We start from the raw sequence: 16,779 nt of genomic DNA on the forward strand, positions 1-16,779 counted from the left end.
AAAGGGGTAGATTAGTTTTCATTAGTCTGACCTGGGCTTGTGAAATGACTGTGTATAAGCCAACTCTACCTAAGTGCACCCCTGGCCAGAAGATGAGATGAAACACTTCCACTAGCCATTACATTATTGAATTTAGGCTTATGATTTCTCAACAATTAAGATATGTTTAAGGTAAGTAATCTGCTAACGGAGCATAGGGATGTTGTTGCCTACCAAGTTACAGACATTTTCAAGTTAGACTTTGATGTTAAAGACATCTGGCAGCACAAATCATTTTTCAGACATTTAACGTTCTCAGTCCCTCACAAGCAGGGCTTTTGTAATCTTTCTAAAGAAAAACATTGGCAAGGCTTAGAAGGAGCAGATCCCAGACTTCCTCTGCTATAGAGAAGGGTCTTTCTGTAAAAGGCCTTTCAGGTTGAAAGCTATTATAAAATATTGCCACAGCAAAACCAAGAAAGGGTATCAAGGAGTGGGGAGGGAAGTGTCATACTGTTAGCATCCTTTCATGTACCCATCTTGCTTCATTGACTGGGGTCAGCTTCCTTTTAACTTTAATTTAAAACAGATTTTTGATGTTTTGAGTAAGTGTTAGTGTGGGAAGATGATGAATAAAATGATTGATGGGACATGGTTTGCAAATTCTGTCTTATTCATCACTATTTAGAAAACTATGTGAGGAACATTAATTCACTTGCCCTTCTAACTATAAAAGTTTTAATTCACAGCAAGGGTCCAAAATTACCAGCTGATAACCTCTCTGATCGTTTAAATTTGAAAGATGTTATTCTAATTGCATAAAGAAGGCAAACGACAAGCATGCTGCTTCAGAAACTTCAATACACTTCACTTAGGATTTTCTAGGTTTTTGCTTCTGTGGTGCTTTAACCAAATTATACCCGATGTAACTATTCAGCATTACTCTTAAATTACATCAGTGCAGGAAGGAAGAGAACCAAATCCTCTGCATCAAAAGATCTTTTTAATGTCCTCATCCAAAAGGTATGGACAAGTATGCTGACAGACTAATTCATTCAAGGCTATCCAACTTCTGAGTGGCCAGGGGCCAAACGCCCTGTAGGCCACACCAATGGGGGTTGCATGGCACATGGATCACACCAGTGCAAGCCACAGGCCCCTGGGCTGCATACTGCACTGGTACTGTCCTGCTCCACTGCAAGCATGCCCCTTCCCCACACTGTACTGTTTGTGTGGGCACCCCAGCTTCAAGGAGTTCCCCATCCATAGGCTCCCTCACTGCACCATGCTGATCAGGGGCCACAGGCCAAGGGCTCTTTTGGCACTGTGAGCTGTGCTGTGTTGCACCATCCCACCTCCTGGAGTCAGGGCAGAAATTGGAAACTGGAGAAGGGTGGAGTAGAAACCCTGGCTACTGGGGTAGCCAAAGCAATAGGAGGAGTGGCAGTTGGGTTGGAACCCAGGGACCACACATTTACCACTCAGAGGCAACCAGTTGGAAGCCCTGGCCCAATTCAGGGACCCTAGAGTTCAGATATTTGAATTGTATTTGGAAAATAGTTGTCTAGAACCCTCTTTTCCACTTATTCCTGTGTTTCTCTAACCATTCCTTTCTCCAGGTTTCAAAGTCTTTTTTTTTTTCTGGTTGCTGTCCCTGGAAACCTTGAGGGAGGTTATGGGCCTGAATGGGTGTTCCACCTTGTAGAGTCTGAGAAGTCTATACTGACATTGACAATTACTATTAATTTAGGTGGGGAATCTGCACAAATTTTGAGGAGATAAAATACAGATACAGTGATGGCCTGTCTCCATCACATTCTCTGCTTGTGAAACTCAAACTCTACAGAAGATCTGCAGAAAGGGAAGTGGAATAAAGCGCAGGGATGGGAATCCACAAGTAGAAGGAGAGCATGAAGGGCACAGGAGATGCTACCTTCATATTTTTAAATAATATTTGTTAATGATTTCTCAACTCTCTCAATTATATGCTCTTTATCCTGTTGGGAACTTCACATTTTATAAAGTTTGAGTTGTTTGGACGAAGTCAATTCATATGGGTGTATCTACATGAAACAATTAATGTGAAGCAATAAACTTTAGAGCAGTTGGAGCTGGAGTAAACTGCTTCTGAGCACAGCATCTACACACGTGCCCAGGACAGCAGCAATCTGAGCTGGGGCGGAGCAGGTTTGGGCTGGCAGGAAGCACAGGAAGGGGTCAGCCCCAGGCACCGGGTGGTGGTGGAGGAGCTGGCTGGGGCGCAGAGGTGCAGAACTTGTGCAGCCATATGGGTAGGCAGCAGGCAGGAGTCTGACCCCCAGCTGGTTGGGCTGCCCAGGTGTAATCTATGCCTGCGGTCACCAGCTATGTGTGCATTTCGCTGCACTTAATTACTCTGCCATAAGATAGAGCTGTCAGGGGCTTCCCGAGATAGTCCCTCACAGTACTATTTTACAACAGAGCTAGTTAGCTTACTGTGTCCTAATACCAGCGCACTTGGTGACACTTTCCTGTGGATCTAATTAGTCTATTCTGCCATAAAGCACGTGAAGATGCACCCACTGTATCAGTGTAACATTAGTGTCAATGGTGTTAGAGGAACTGTAGATTAGGAGTAAACCAGTGGAATTTACAACAGCCACTTCTCTCCATTGTGTCCCAAAGAGGGAGGTGAAGTGACTTGCTTAAGGTCACATGATGTTAGTGGCAAGGCAGGGACTGGAACTCAGGTTCTCCAAGCTAGCACCTTTACCACTGAGCTGTTCTTTTGCCTCTAGAAAGATTGTTAATTACACTTGCCAGATTTTTGGGGGTTTCTTCCTTCAGTTAAGCAGAGCACACATGCCCCTCTCTCTCTCTCTCTGTCTCTGTCTCTCCCTCCCTCTCTCTCTCTTTCTCTCTCTCTCTCTCTCTCCCCAGATTTTGCCTGCACTTTCCTGATTTTTTCAGATATGGGAGCCTGTTGATACCTGATTATATTTTCCTTTCTATCCAAAAGAAAAACCAAGGACATGTGGAAGGTGTGAAGTTCTTAATTATTAGCAAGACTGGCATTTTCAGAAATTCATGTTCACTTCATTAAGAATTAGCCATTATTTTTTAAAGCTATTGAATCTTACTTTATACACTAATGTGGAGAGCAGAGCTCAAAAGGCCATACATAATCTTGATGTAGAGTGAAAGGCCATTCTCATTACCCCTCACTCCACCCCACAACCCCTGCTTGTGCCTCTCACCCCCCACCTGCAGCCCCCTGTCTGGGTCCACAGCCCTCTGCCCCCCACAGCAAAACCCGAGCCCTGGCTCCCACCCACAGGAGGCAGCGGCTGCTGCAGTGGAGTAAAGTATGGAGCCGGGCTCCCCCTGCCCCCCCCTCCCTCCCCACTTCTTCCCCGCTGCCTGTAGGAGCTACCTCGTGCAGCCCTGCACTGCCCTGCCACGCTGAGATGCACTGGAGGCCCCAGGGCAGGGCAGCAGGTTAGGAAGCCCGAGCCTGCATCAGCCAGCTCACTCCCGCCTCTGCCCTGTACACAGATCTGGGGGCACAGGTCCCCCTCTGGCCCCCCTGGGAGTGTAAGCAGCAGCAGGGAGTCAGCCCCAGCCCCCATGCCCCCAGACAAGCTGCCCATGGCTCTGTCTTGCTCCCCACTGGGGCCCTGTAGTCATGCATTGTAGCTCCGACCTGCAAGTCCACACCCCTCCCTGGCTGGGCAGCAGCCCCAGACCCAGCTCCAGCCCTGCCCAACTCACTGCTTCCCTATAGGGGCCTGAATCTCCCCCACCCAGACTTACCTGTGGGAGCTGCTTTCCAAACTACCTGGCAGCTATGTGCATATACATGCACATGGTGCCCCCTGCCTGATCACCCTCCTCCTGCTCCCGCCCCTCGCCCCCCAAGTCTCTTGCAGGCTGGAACTCAGTCAGGCTGCAGAGAGCTCTTTGCAAAAGTGCAAAATCCATCATTTTCTCTGTTTAAAATGGGAAATCTGAGTTTTCCTTGGGTAAAGGGGGAAATCCACGTTTTTCTCCATTTTCCCATGAGAAACAGAAAACCCAGATCCCTGTTCATCATATAAAAATTAAGAGTACCGTAAGAGGAAACTGAAGTATTCTTAGGTTATGAAATATGTATATTATGTCCATATGTTCAAAAAGTCATTCAAACTGAACACAAAAATAAAGGGCATGTCTCATTTCAAATAGAGCTGTTCCTCCATTCTAGCAACCTTTTTTACAGTGAAAGTTATTTTAGTCATAGCTCAAGAGCTAATGAAATCAATCAAAAGACAGATTTGCTACCTATTTTATTTCCCTCACTTAAGTCTTCTGCATTGTTATAAATATCCAATGCCTAAATATCCATTGTTTTAAATCCATAATGCATTTTCTGACATATTGGCATGAAAAGTGATATATAAAACATTTATTTTAAAAAGTACATTGAAGATTTCAAAACACATCATTTCTAGCATCTTTCATAGAAAATAGACCCTAGGATTTTTTATAAATCTTCATCAAATTCTAATTGTTACACATCTGCTTCATAGATGCTTGTGGTGCCATCTGGAAAAAAGAGCCAGTGTCAGAATTTCCTTAGCCATTGTTTTTCCACATGGAGAATTTATGGCCTGTGTTGTAATGTTAAAAACACCGTAACCTTCTTGTGGAATCAGGAACATCACAGGGTGTTGGCATTTGCAGCATTATACTTCAACTCTTCAGCTTTTTCACTTTCTGTTGTTTTGGGGAATGTTAGAAATATCCAGTACATGCAGTTTGTCCTAAAGAATAGTAACATGGAAAAAGACAGCTTCCAGAAGCAGAAGGTTTGCTAGGATAAGAACTTACTATAGAATAAATCACTTGCAGCTCCTCTGTGCTGCAAGGACAGTAGTAATCTAGTAACATCCAAAAAATGGATGATTAGGATGCAGGATGATGCAGTGTATCTTCCAACACCGAGAGTCCTGTTACATCTGTCCTCAGCCCCAACAGGAACCTAAGGTAAGGCACTGATGGCACATGATGAATTCTTCTAGGTCAGTGGTGTCCAACTCACTTGACTCCCCAAGCTGGATCTGGCCTACAGGCCATATATTTGACATAGGACAGTCTGCAGGTGCCCCACAGGTTTTTTATTCCAGGTCTGTTGGATCTTGGCAACTATATCTGCCTCAGACAAGAAAGAAACCTAGTTCATATTAAACTTATGTATATACTACTAGTGAGTGATAGTTCGGGGATGGGGGGAAAGGAAGGTGATCCTACTGTTCTTATGCACAGTCATCACTTTGTACAGTGGAATTACTCAGACTAGGTAAAACAAATGTGTGCATAAATCATTACAGGATTGGTTCTAATCATTTAAAAAGATGCTACTGAAGGCAACATAGATAAATATTCAGATACATTCACCATTCCTGCATTATTTTGTTACTGAACATCATCAGAAGCAGGCTCCATTTCTATGTTCAAGACAAGCTACAGTTGTTGATGAAATTTTCCTCAACTGATCCAATATTTTTATGTTTTGATCAGGACAGTTAGACCTTAGACCCTCAGCTATATCAGCTGGCTTTTGTGGTACCTTTGATAGCAAACTGGAAATTCTACACAGGTTCAGCTACTTTTAGGGAGCTTTAATTAATTATATTACTGTATTTACTCAAATACAAGACAAGGTTTTTTACCGTAATTGGCATCAGGAAAAAAGCCCTTCACCTTATAGTTGTATACAAGCAGTTCTCACTAAACACATTATCTATTATTAAACTGCTGCCAAAAGCAGCATCTGAACATGACTGTAAAACACATGGTCCATATGGGGCAAACATGCTGATGGGAACCTTTTTTATTATTTACAAATTTTATTAAAAATATACTTATCACCCTACACTTACAACACTTCATATATTGAGTGTCCTTATTTTAACAAAACACACATTGCAAAAACAACTACTTATCCAAAAACATACAACGACACATATTAAACCATCAAACAACATACACTAATATCCCACAAAAAACCCTTACAGAACTCTTTTTCTTCATTAAAAACCCCATGGAAAACTGTTACCTCAGTAACCAACTCTCTGCCCCTCCCATTAGTCCTCTCTGTTGGTTCAGTGAAACAAGTGTGTCCAGTCCTTTTTCCTCCACTTCTTCTCTGCCTCTTCCTCTCTGATCTTTTCCTTGTCCCAATCGATGTAGTATTTCTGTCCATGCTGCCCCAGCTCCAGGCACTGTCTTTCAGTGAAAGCCAACTCCTTAAAAATATAGAGACAAAGACAACCGCACCAGGGTGCGGGGCCCAGGGCAAATCAGCCTGTTTGGGGCCTGGACATAGCAGCAGCAGCAGGGGCAGGGGGAGGTGGTGAGCAGTTGAATGTGAAGACAGCCTGGCTCCTTGAGGATCCCCAAAGCACAGGGCCCAAGGCAGTCACCCCAATTCACACACCCAACCCCCACCCTGGGATGGCCCTGCCCAGAGGTTTCTTACTTTCCATAAACTAGTTTTAACACATGCTAATAAAGTCCTTAATAATGCTTCATCCAGTCCCTTTGGTACGAGTCCATATAGTGTCATCTTCCATGCTAACAACAGGTTTATTTTGGTGACTCACAGAAAGCAGTGGACTCTTTCCCACACCCGTTGTGCATATGCACACTCCCAAAACATGTCTCGTAATTTCTTCTTCCCTGCACCTCTCCCTTGGGCATCTTGATGATCTCATCAAGCCCCATCTGTGTCACACTTTTCTCACTGGCAAGATATTTCTTACAGTCATCCATGCGAGGTCAGCATGTTCCCCTTTTAGTTCTTTACCTGCTACCACTCCTCACACCTTCTTCACTTGTCCTTCTGTCATGCAAGCCCTTCTGGATCCACGCATTAAAGCTTCAACAATGTGATTTCAACCCTGATAAAGCTTAGAAAACCAAATGGAGTTCACAAGAAGTCCCAAATAAACATCTTGCAATAGATCCAACACAGAAGGTTTTTGGTTTTGATCTCCCATGACACTCATGGGCAACTCTAAACCATATCTGCACAAACCATGAGAGATGTGGATACCTGATGCACAAAAGCAAAATTAAGAACTCTCCAGTGTGTGACTGTGGTCACCCAGAACAGACCATGGAACATATAATAACTCAATGCCTCATCCACAAATATGAAAGAGGTATCACCAGGAAAGAGGTATTACCACAAATCAAGGACAACAAGGAGTCCTTCTTTAGTTACATAGGGAACAGGAGGAAAACAACTGGGAATATGGGGCCACTGCTCAGCAACTCAGGACAGGTGGTTACCGGCACTCAGGAAAAAACTGAACTCCTGAATAACTACTTTGCTTTGGTGTTTCACCAGGCCAAGGGGAAAATCCCACCAGATAGGGTACAGAAAGAACAGGGTAAGAATGACCGTCTTCCTACTATTGCCATAAAACTGCTGTGTGATCAATTAAAAAAAATAGACATATTTAAGTTAGCAGGACCAGATGAACTTCATCCAAGACTGTTAAAGATGCTGGCCAAGGTCATCGTCAAATCCCTGATAAAACTCTTCCAAAACTTGTGGTGCTCTGAAGAGGTCCCTGAGGACTGGAAGAGGGCCAATGTTGTGTCCATCTTATAGTTTCTAGGGTCAGAATGGACCTGAGTAGATCATCTAGTCCGACACCCTTCCATGGCAGGAAATAGCACTGGGGTCAAATGACCCCAGCAAGGTGTTCATCTAACCTCCTCTTAAAAACCCCCAGGGTAGGAGCCTGCACCACTTCTCTTGGAAGTTGGTTCCAGACCCTAGCCGCCCTGACCATGAAGTAGTGCCTCCTGATATCTAGCGTAAACCTACCCTCTGCCAGCTTGTGACCGTTATTCCTGGTCACTCCTGGTGGTGCTCGGGGGAACAGTGACTCCCCCAATGCCTGCTGATCCCCCCTGACTAGTTTATAACAGGCCACAAGATCCCCCCTCAGCCTTCTCTTTTGGAGGCTGAACAGGTTCAGGTCCCGTAGCCTCTCCTCATAGGGCCTGCCCTTCTGTCCCCTGATCATGCGAGTGGCCCTCCTCTGGACCCTCTCCACGCTGTCCACATCCCTCTTGAAGTGCGGCTGGACAGTTGGGAGTCCTCTTGATCGGACAGGCCCAGGCAGCCTATAGGGCCATGACCCAGTTAGATGCCCAGGACTGTGACGAAGTGAAGGGATAAATATTACAAAGGCTTAATATAACCCCAGAGAGACACCAACAGGCATTTAGAGGAAGGAAGCAAAAGGAAGAAAAGGTACCACGACTGCTGTGGCAAAGCTTGACAGATCTTATGAATAAGTGGCTTAAACCTGAAGTCAATTCCAAGGAAGAAATCTGTAACCGAATGCTGTTGGAACAGTTTATATCAGATTTGGAGGAAGATACCCAGAGATGGGTAAGCTGCCATTGCCCCAAGTCTTCCCGAGAAGCACTGCAATGGGCAGAAGACTTTGATATGGCACAAAGAGAGATGCGGCAGGACTGAGGTACAAGAGGGACAGGAGCGGGCTATGTGCAGGAGGCAGACCGAAAAGGTGAAAGAGAGAACAGAGGAAGTAAGAAAGGAAACCCAGTGGGGCCGGTCTGTTTCACCTGTGGTAGACGGGGCCATATAGCTCGGAACTGTTCCTGGGGTCCACAGATGACACCAGGACCAAGAGAAACAGAGACAGAACCTGCGGATCTTCGAGCAGGGCCAAGAGAAGGACAAGATACGGAATTGATGGATTGTAGTGTGGGGGATAGCTTGACAGGGAAGGTACAACCCCTGCCTGAGGTGACTGTATGGGTGGAAGGCCGGCTGGTACAAGCCGTGGTCAACACAGGATGCTCCCAATCTCTGGTCCAGCCATTGTTGCTAACCTGGAAACAAGCCCCGAGATGTGCTGGCGTAAAGATGGTCTGCCTTCATAGGCAAAAGGCATATTATGAACGCCATTTATTGCATGTGCAGGTGAAGGGGGTCAGCAGAAGAATCCCAGTGGGATTGGAGGAAAAAATTTTGTACCCATTATATTGGGTAGAGACTGGCCAGAGATTTTTGAAGTCATAGCATCACTCTATAGACCAGACAACACTAGAGAAGGACTAGTCAGGGCCGGCACAGGGACAGAAGAAGAAGTGGAAATAGAAGCACTTGCCAGTAGCAGTCAATTCCGAGAGACCCAGGAGAGTGATGAAGAACTTCAAGCATTCAGGGAAATCGAACAAGCGAAACTCGACCGACAGGTAACACACCCCGAACAAAATAAGCCAGTGCCACTGTGTGAGATGCGTAAGGGGTTATTATACAGGATTAAGAGGGGTAAAGCCAAAGGGAGGAGGTGGACCAGTTAATCATACCCAGATCTTACAGAGAGCCACTCCTGCACTTAGCGCATAGGAATCCCTTGGGGGGACATCTAGGCAAGAATAAGACCGAAGCTCACCTGGCTAGATGGTGTTTCTGGCCCCACATGTATGAGGAAGTTGAAAGATTCTGTTGGGTCTATAAAGTATGTCAGAAGGTGAGCAGTTATAAGCCTCTCAAGGTGCCATTGCAGCAAATGCCTGTGGTTAGAGAGCCTTTTTCTAGGGTGGCCTTAGACATAGTAAGCCCCTTACCTGGGACCGCAGCAGGGCACCAGTTCGTTTTAGTGCTAATAGATTATGCAACCAGCTTTCTGGAGGCTATCCTGTTGTGAGCCGTGACCAGGCCAAGAGTTGCAGAAGAACTGATGAAACAGGTGGCAAAGTTCGGTATCCCAAAGGAGATTATTACTGACCAGGGGTCTAACTTTATGTCCTTAGTATTAAGTTCCATGTGCAAAGTTTTACAGATCCATCATTTAAGGACAGTGGTGTACCATCCCCAAACTAATGGTCTGGTGAAATGCTTTAATGGCACCCTTAAAGGGATGTTGCATCAATGTGCCCAGGAAGAGCCAAGGAAATGGAACTTGTTGGTGACACCCTTGCTGTTTACAATTAGAGATGCCCCTCAAGCCTCGTTGGGGTACTCGCCATTTGAGTTAACCTATGGACACAGACCCCAGAGTCTGTTGGATATAGTGAGAGAAGGGTGGGAGGTAGACCCTGTGACAGGAAGAGGGGCATCAGAGTACGTGCAGGATTTAAAAGAGCACTTCCAGTTGGTGAGGGAAGTGGCACAGGAGGATCTGAGGCAGGCACAGAATAAACAAAAGGAGAAATATGATGTGCATGCTAAGGAGAGAGAGTTAAAAGTGGGGCAAAAGGTGCTGGTATTGTTACCTACTTCGACAAGTAAGTTCTTGACATGTCGGCAAGGACCTTTTAAGGTACTAAGAAGAGTGGGACCAGTAGATTATGAGATATCACACCCAGGGGCCAAGAGAGAAAAACAGGTGTACCACATAAATCTTCTTAAAGAGTGGCACAAACCTGAGAAGGCTGAGGGGGATATAGTGGCCTGTTACAAACTAGCAGAGGAGACCAGCAGGCATTGGGGGAGTCTCTGTTCCCCCGAGCACTACCAGAAGTGACCAGGAATAACGGTCACAAGCTGGCAGAGGGTAGATTTAGACTAGATATCAGGAGGCGCTACTTCACTGTCAGGGCAGCTAGGATCTGGAACCAACTTCCAAGAGAAGTGGTGCTGGCTCCTACCCTGGGGGTCTTTAAGAGGAGGCTAGATGTACACCTTGGTGGGATCGTTTGACCCCAGTACTCTTTCCTGCCATGGAAGGGAGTCAGACTCGATGATCTGCTCAGGTCCCTTCCGACCCTAGAAACTATGAAACTATGAAACTATAAGATGGCCCGAATGAGGTGAAAAGGAGAGAGGAAGGAGAAGAAGCCAGCAAAAAGAGTGGGAACCCAGGAAGGCAAAAATGCAAAGTGCCTAGCGGCGTCTTGAGGGGTGGGAAGTGTGAGAGAGAGAAAGAGTTACAGGGCTCAAAAGTACAAGGGCTAAACAAAGGGTCAGTAGCCCCGGACCCACAGCTCCAAAGAGCCTGGCAGAAATCCTCCTTACCCAGGTGTTTCTGGAGGGGAGGGACTGTGAGCACCAATGCTGGTATAAAAAAGAGCCCGGAACAGACAAAGGGGGAGAGCGTAGAACCGGAAGGAGGAGGACTGAGCCGATGCATGCTGCAGGGAACATTCAGAGCAACGTGGAGAGCTGGTAGGAGACTCCTGCAGAGAGCGAGGTCCCCAGAGGGAACTTAAAGCAAGGACTGCTGACCCCGCAGTGCTTAGAACTGTTTGTTACCATGCCAGGAGCCCGCAGAGCCCGGCAGATTTTTTGTACCATAAAGTCGCTAATAGGGGGGGCACTTTAGAATTGCGGTACCATAAAGTCCCTAAAAGTGGCACAAGCCAAAATGGTGTCACAAATGCACCTAATGGGATGACAGGAATCGTGACAACCTCAATGAGAGGCTTAGGAAGAGCCACCCAAGTGTGGGTAGGGGACAAAAAGAAGGACTGACCTCACGAAAGTCAATTTTGTTTTTTGCTCTGTTACTAGGAGCTGGAGCTGGAACCCTAACCCCGGGACGGGAGTGCCTGGTTTTGGTTTTTTCTGTTGTTTTTCTTCTGCTTGGGATGGAAGTCATGCTACAGGACGAAGCAGCTGATCAGCACCCGGTGGAATGGGTGAGGGTGTAGGGGTGGAGGAGCCATCAGGAACGTAGGACCTTCGCGGGATGACTGTGGGGCTACTAATGGGACTACATATCCAGGTACTGAACCAACTCCTTTAACAACAAGTCGTGGCAGGTGAAACATGGGTGTGTAGATCTCCAATTAGAAACGGTGTCACAATAGTTGGCCAGCAGTCAGTGTCCTACAAGTCTGCAAGTGAAGGAGATACTTGACAGAGTGTAACAAATGGTGGGAAGCAGGAGCACAGAGCCATGAAAAAACAAGCTGGCATACTGCCTTCTTTAATTGCTATTTTTGTGGTTATTGGCCGTGGACTTACTGTTTGTATTTTGACTGACAGACTGGTGGTTTGTGGTCGAGGCTGCAGGGGAGGAGGAGACCTCATTAACACTTGGTGCACAGTCATAAAAGGCCAAAGGGCCTAGTGCACTAGAGGGTGCAGTCGTATAGGGTCAGTAGCCCAGAGCTTGCTGTAGGACTTTGAAGTCAGGTCCCAGTGGGGGGATCTTGGCTAGTAGCCCAAGCTATAAGAAAGGACCAAGCCTGAAGAGACAGAAGACCCAACAACTTGGCATCCAGGGGCACAGGGTGAAAGGAGGCCAGAAGGCCTGGCACTATAGTGAAAGCAAAAGGAGGGCCACAGGCCCAGAGAGGATTAAAGAGCTAGAGCCTCAGAGTCAAACCCTACCTGGTGGGTTTGGGCTGGTAGGCCTAGCTAGAGAAAGATGGGGGGCAAAGTCTGTGGTGGCTGAGAACGCCAACATAGAAGTACAATAGGCAGTCTCCTGGTTGTAAGAACATGTAAATAATATTTACATCAAGACATGGCAGGAGAGTAAAGGAGGAATACAAGACAAAAGATAGAAGTGAAGCATTAAGGGACTTCAAGGGTGCCCCTCATAGGCCACTAGAATGCCGCTGGGGAGGGCAACCTGTTACAGGGCCCCGAACAGTTCACCCAGTTTTCTTCTCTCTGCCTGGTGCATATGATTTGTGTGCCCCACCCTCCATGAGGTGAAGCTGGACCAGGTTGTAGGGTGACTATATGGAACAATGTGAAATCTGAGAGGCTGTCTGCCTACCTGCCTGCCCCCCCCAGCCCCCACCTTCATCAGCAGGCCCATTAATGACCAGCATTCTTTACTTCATAGGTGTTAACACTCACCTGTGAAGAAACAATTCATGTTAATAAGACTTCCTACTTCACAGTCCTGCTGCTCTGCTTATCCCCTTTCTGCCTTCATGCCCTGTTCCTGGGATACTCATTTTAATTTTACCCGGCTGGCTGGATCCAGCCTCCAAAACCTCGGACTGTCTGGGCAATCCAGGATGTACAGTTATCCTACTCATCCGCATGTAAATTTCTGGAGGGCCCCAGTTCCAGTCATGAGTGGGGTGCTAATTAGAACATGATTCCTTTGTGTGGGATATCTGGAGTATACACACATACTGAGCAGTGCTGAGCTGTGGGGTCACCATGGCTTGAAATGATGTTGACTCTGGTTGGGCCCAGTCTAATGAACTACATGGAAAATCATGAGCCTTTTGGCTTTGCACTAACATCATGCATAATTTGTACTATATGTAAGTAGGTGAAAAAATGTTGTTTGAAACTGTGTTTATGCTAAAACTTGCAGCAGTTTCGAAAAAAAATGTAACATGCATCAATTCTGGATGAACTAAGTCTATGGAAACTATATGCAAATTGCTACAGCTATGTTTAATTTCAAGGTTATTGTTTTGAAATTTGTTCCTTACTTCTATGTGCTTAGGAAGAGCAAGGTCTGACAGAGCAGAGAGAGTGGATAGAGGTTGACAGGGGGAAAAGTTGGGGGAAGCAGAGAACAAAGGGCCTACCTGATCCCCCAGATTTATTTTCCCTACTATAGTAGTATAGGGGACACAAATTCAAGGCAAACCTTCAACAAATTTATACATTTTCCATATATAGAATCTAATTATTTTGGGGGCATCTTATAATCAGGGCCATCTTCTATTTGAATAAATACAGTAATTAAAATATCCTTTATTTGGAATGTCAATTTATTTTGTGTTGACTACAGCCTTTCATTTTGCTAATGATTTTTATAGCAAAACCACATAGTATTTCACAAGGCAGTTGGGGCAGTTGTAATCTGTGGTGACTGAGCAGAAATTTTGGCAGCTGAGAAAACATGACAGAGTGTCTCTTGACACTAGGAAGTGTTAGTTTTCCTCTTCTTTCCACAAAGGATGCTTAGGTTCAGCTCTGAAACATTTGACCTTAGACACACTGTACTACTAAATGGACTCCTCTGCCCTGAGTTAGGGACCTAGACTCTATATACAGTGCATGGGGAGCATTAGGCACCTCAGAAGGGAATTCTAAGAAGCCAGCAAGCTAAGCAGCATGCTGCTTATGGTAACCTGTAGAGAACACTAGGCAGGAGGGTGAGGCCTTTGCTCCATCCACCAAAGTGCCTAAGTGAATGGTACAGATTTCCCTTCCTCCTCTTAGGATTTATAACTATGAACATTCCATGGAATTAGTTGCCTAAACCAAGTCCTTCATCACAAAAAATGGAAGAGGAAATAAGGGCATGACCTTATACCCAAAATCCAAGTAGTAAAAGGAGTCACCTGGGCAATGGGAGACCCAGGCTTAAGTTCTTCCCTCTCTGCTCATTTTGGAGCAGGAAATTTAGCCCAACTTTCTTCCCCTTCTTCCCTAGGGAAGTGCCTTTACTTTGGGGCAGGTTGCTCTCTTTCTGTCAGGCTGAAGCTGTTCCACCTTATCTAAAATATGGACATATTCACTGAGCCAGAGAGAGGAGTAAGCAAGACTCCCTAACTTGGTGCTTTAAGGCTTTAGTGGCTATTTTAAGTATGTTATGCAAAGTGGAACAGCTTCAGGAGGAGAGGCTGAGATAAGTCTACAGCAACATACCTTATAGCTTAATGGGCTGAATGTTAATGTACTATATCTGCATATAAATATCTGTTCCACAGCAAGCAGAAAACTCTGGAAGGGGGGCATTTATACACATACCTTTCTGTGCTGTGATGCACCGGAGATCCAGCATGTCAGAGCAGACTCAGTTAATCGAGTCTGCTCCATATACAAGCTGACATGCTTGGCGCTGCATCACATGCATTTGTATAAATGGTGTAATGTGCATCAGCACTGGGAAAATGGGGGCAGTACACTTTTGAACGAAAACACCTTTGATGCAAGGGGCTGTGAGAGAATAGCTTGACCTTTTGTGGGGTGTCCTTGGTTTTAATTTTGTGTGTGTGTGGTGGTTATTGTTGTTGTTCTGTTTTGCATTTATTTGAAATGACATGAGATAATATATGGATTGAATAACTGATGTATTTATTTTCTTATATACATTTAAATATGGCACATCTGACAGTAGTTGTAAAATAAATTTAAAATGATAATCAAAGCTGGACAGTAGATCAAATAAGTCAGTGTTGAACATGTGAGAAGCCCAATCCTGTACATTGAAGTTTTGAAGAATGTTTCAACAGAGGGTTGCAGTAGCAAGGAATTGAGAGACTAAGTCTATTTAGTTTGAATTTTTATATAACTGGATGATGGCTGTCACCCTTTTACCAACTTCATCCTCCATATTACAATGTTGAGTTGGCTCCTACCACTGTTCCTCTTCTACAGCAGTAATCCTTCTACTATAGTTATCCATTACAGGATGGCTGCCAATGACCCAGAGGATCTACTAACAGTTAGTGATTAATCTAATAAATAAATGCAGACAGGGTTCATTCTTCTGCCAAGAAAGTGGAAGATGTCCATGTTTACTAATGATTTAAAAGTCAGTGACAGCTACTTTGCAAAGCAGTGTATTGTTGGGAAAGAAGGGTAGGGCAAGCTTGATCAAGGATTTTCTTTGCTTTGGGATCCATGAGAGCCTCTCTTCTCCTTTGGACAGCGACAGTGCCTTGAACACACAGGCTTTGCAGTTGGGCACATTCTGGGTTGGGATGGGCACCTGTCTTCACAGCTGTTTAACAAGATAGAGAGGGAGAGAAATAGAAACATGAAAACTCTCGGCTTTTACATGCTTCATAATTTCTAGCGTCTTAGCTTATTAACCCCAAATGACATGCCTTCATTTGAGAGAAGTTTAGGAGGTCATAGACTGGAAAGGTTCAGTATCTCCATGCAAAGTGAAATCTTAAATTAGAGTTATCAACTTTGTTAGACACAAGGCACCCCTCAGAAAATGCCAGTTCTTAGTTTTCACTGTTTTTTCACTACAGAAAAAATAATAGAGCAATTCTCTTGTTACAAAGAACTCAGAAAGGCAAGTCAGAATGTCTTTAACACTATGGACTCCTATTTGAACTTTCTAGGTTTATCTTGTGAATCATATTTGTATACTTAATTGTGCTACAGCATCCTGCTTGAGAGTCACTGCCTGAGATGCACAGAGACATCTGTATGGAACTGCTCCTTCCACATTGGCTCATTGGGTACCCTTCACTCTAACAATATGTCTTACTATTTTCCAAATTTCTGCACATTTGCACAGCAGCAGCCTGAGAGTGTCCCAAAGTATTGTGATTTAAGAGCAACATGATTTCCAATCAAATTCTCATGTTCTATGGGACCAGCAGGGCACAATACTGAGGATAGTGAGTGTTTCCTTGCTTCATCACCTTTTGGACTCTAAAACCTGCAGACCCTTCATTCCACCGACTTCCAAAAGAGGAGCTTGCCATGAGGTCTCAGAAGACAGGTGGTGATGGTGTAGAGCTAGGAGTCCCTGTCCTGTCCTCCTGAACTTCCCTCAGGATAGCAGGTGGCTGCTAGTTGACTATTACTGAAATCATGTTACGTGCTCCTGAATGGTGCAAGACAGATATAACTGAAGACATAAATGCTCTACTTATTCACGAGTCAAGATAGGTACAACACAGGCAGTGCAAACTTCCCTGTGTTGCCACAGCATGTCTTAGCCATGACCTACACTGTAGACCTAAGTCCTAGAGGGACCATCAGTCTGTATGAAAGACTAGTCAGTTTCTTTTCCCATTCAGTCCTTGAATCTGTAATAGGGCAGTGCATAAATAAGTTTACTCAGTACTTTATATGTTTATTTATATATGTGTGTGTGTGTGTGTGTGTGTACATAT

At 45.1% G+C, this 16,779-nt stretch overlaps 1 protein-coding gene across 1 annotated transcript in view; it reads right to left on the reverse strand.

Annotated features, from left to right (window-relative positions):
- Positions 1 to 14,972: 14,972 nt before the first annotated feature.
- Positions 14,973 to 16,779, reverse strand: part of VEGFD (vascular endothelial growth factor D) — a 59,371-nt gene continuing 57,564 nt past the window's right edge. The window contains exon 7 of the mRNA XM_019525068.1: positions 14,973 to 15,644. Coding sequence (XP_019380613.1) covers positions 15,518 to 15,644 — 127 coding nt within the window. The 3' untranslated portion in view covers positions 14,973 to 15,517. The remainder of the gene's footprint in view (positions 15,645 to 16,779) is intronic.

This window comes from Gavialis gangeticus, unplaced genomic scaffold (genome assembly GCF_001723915.1).
Source record: "Gavialis gangeticus isolate Ggan-Ray unplaced genomic scaffold, GavGan_comp1, whole genome shotgun sequence".
NCBI classification, from domain to species: domain Eukaryota; kingdom Metazoa; phylum Chordata; order Crocodylia; family Gavialidae; genus Gavialis; species Gavialis gangeticus.